This window comes from Nicotiana attenuata, unplaced genomic scaffold, assembly GCF_001879085.1.
Source record: "Nicotiana attenuata strain UT unplaced genomic scaffold, NIATTr2, whole genome shotgun sequence".
In the NCBI taxonomy this organism is placed as follows: domain Eukaryota; kingdom Viridiplantae; phylum Streptophyta; class Magnoliopsida; order Solanales; family Solanaceae; genus Nicotiana; species Nicotiana attenuata.
Genome location: NW_017671965.1, coordinates 167,380 through 168,219, shown reverse-complemented (window position 1 = coordinate 168,219; position 840 = coordinate 167,380). Strand labels below are relative to the sequence as shown.

The 840-nt window shown below is 35.1% G+C and overlaps 1 protein-coding gene across 1 annotated transcript; it reads right to left on the bottom strand.

Annotated features, from left to right (window-relative positions):
• Window positions 1-201: 201 nt before the first annotated feature.
• Window positions 202-717, bottom strand: LOC109211084. Its single transcript, XM_019374585.1, has one exon. The coding sequence runs from the start codon at window positions 715-717 to the stop codon at window positions 202-204; it is 516 nt and encodes a 171-aa protein (XP_019230130.1).
• Window positions 718-840: the final 123 nt, after the last annotated feature.

Here is an 840-nt window from a genome sequence, read left to right as displayed (position 1 = left end):
TTTTTTTTTAACGTGAATTCGAGTTTAATTGAGATCCACGAATATCTAATATAAATACAATCAAATCTTTTTTTTGGTCGAAATTAGAGCTTTTATTCCAACCTTTTTAGCAAAGTTACACCATCTGCTCTCTATGGACTTTGGAGCAGATCTCAAAATAAAAAAATAAATTATAAACGAACCTATACAACTCTTCTGTTGCTATTCTATAACAAACATATAACTATCATATATACAACTAGGATAGTTGTTTAACCTTTCCAGTAGTGGCTTCCATTTTAGTTCCTTTTGTCCTGTAACATGAATTTGGACAGCAATATCTTTTGCTCTGTCTTGTACTGTCTTCTTGCATTGTTGAAATCTTCTATTGTTTCTTTCCATCCCTATGTTGTACATCACAGCAGCAAACACAACTCCTAGTATAGCTCTCTTTGGGTTTCTGTTATTCACATTCTTGATTAGCCAGTTTACTTCTTCTTCCCAGTCTTGAGTTCTTCTGTGATACCCCAACCATGTTAACATACTTTCCCATAATTTATTTGAGTATGAACACTCAAAGAATAAGTGTTCATGAGTCTCAGTCAAATCTCTTTCACACAGAACACCTCCTTGTTCAACCTGAATTCCCCATTTCATCAATCTATCCACTGTTGCCAGTCTTCTATGCATTGCCATCCACACTATGAACTGTTGCTTTGGCAGACTACCATTGATCATTGTTACAGATTTCCATCTCACTTTAGGCCATTCTGGAGAGCTTTTTATATATGTTGTTTTGATGCTGAATTTCCCATTCCTCACACAGGTCCTGTCATTTTTTTGCATATCATTTTTCCCACC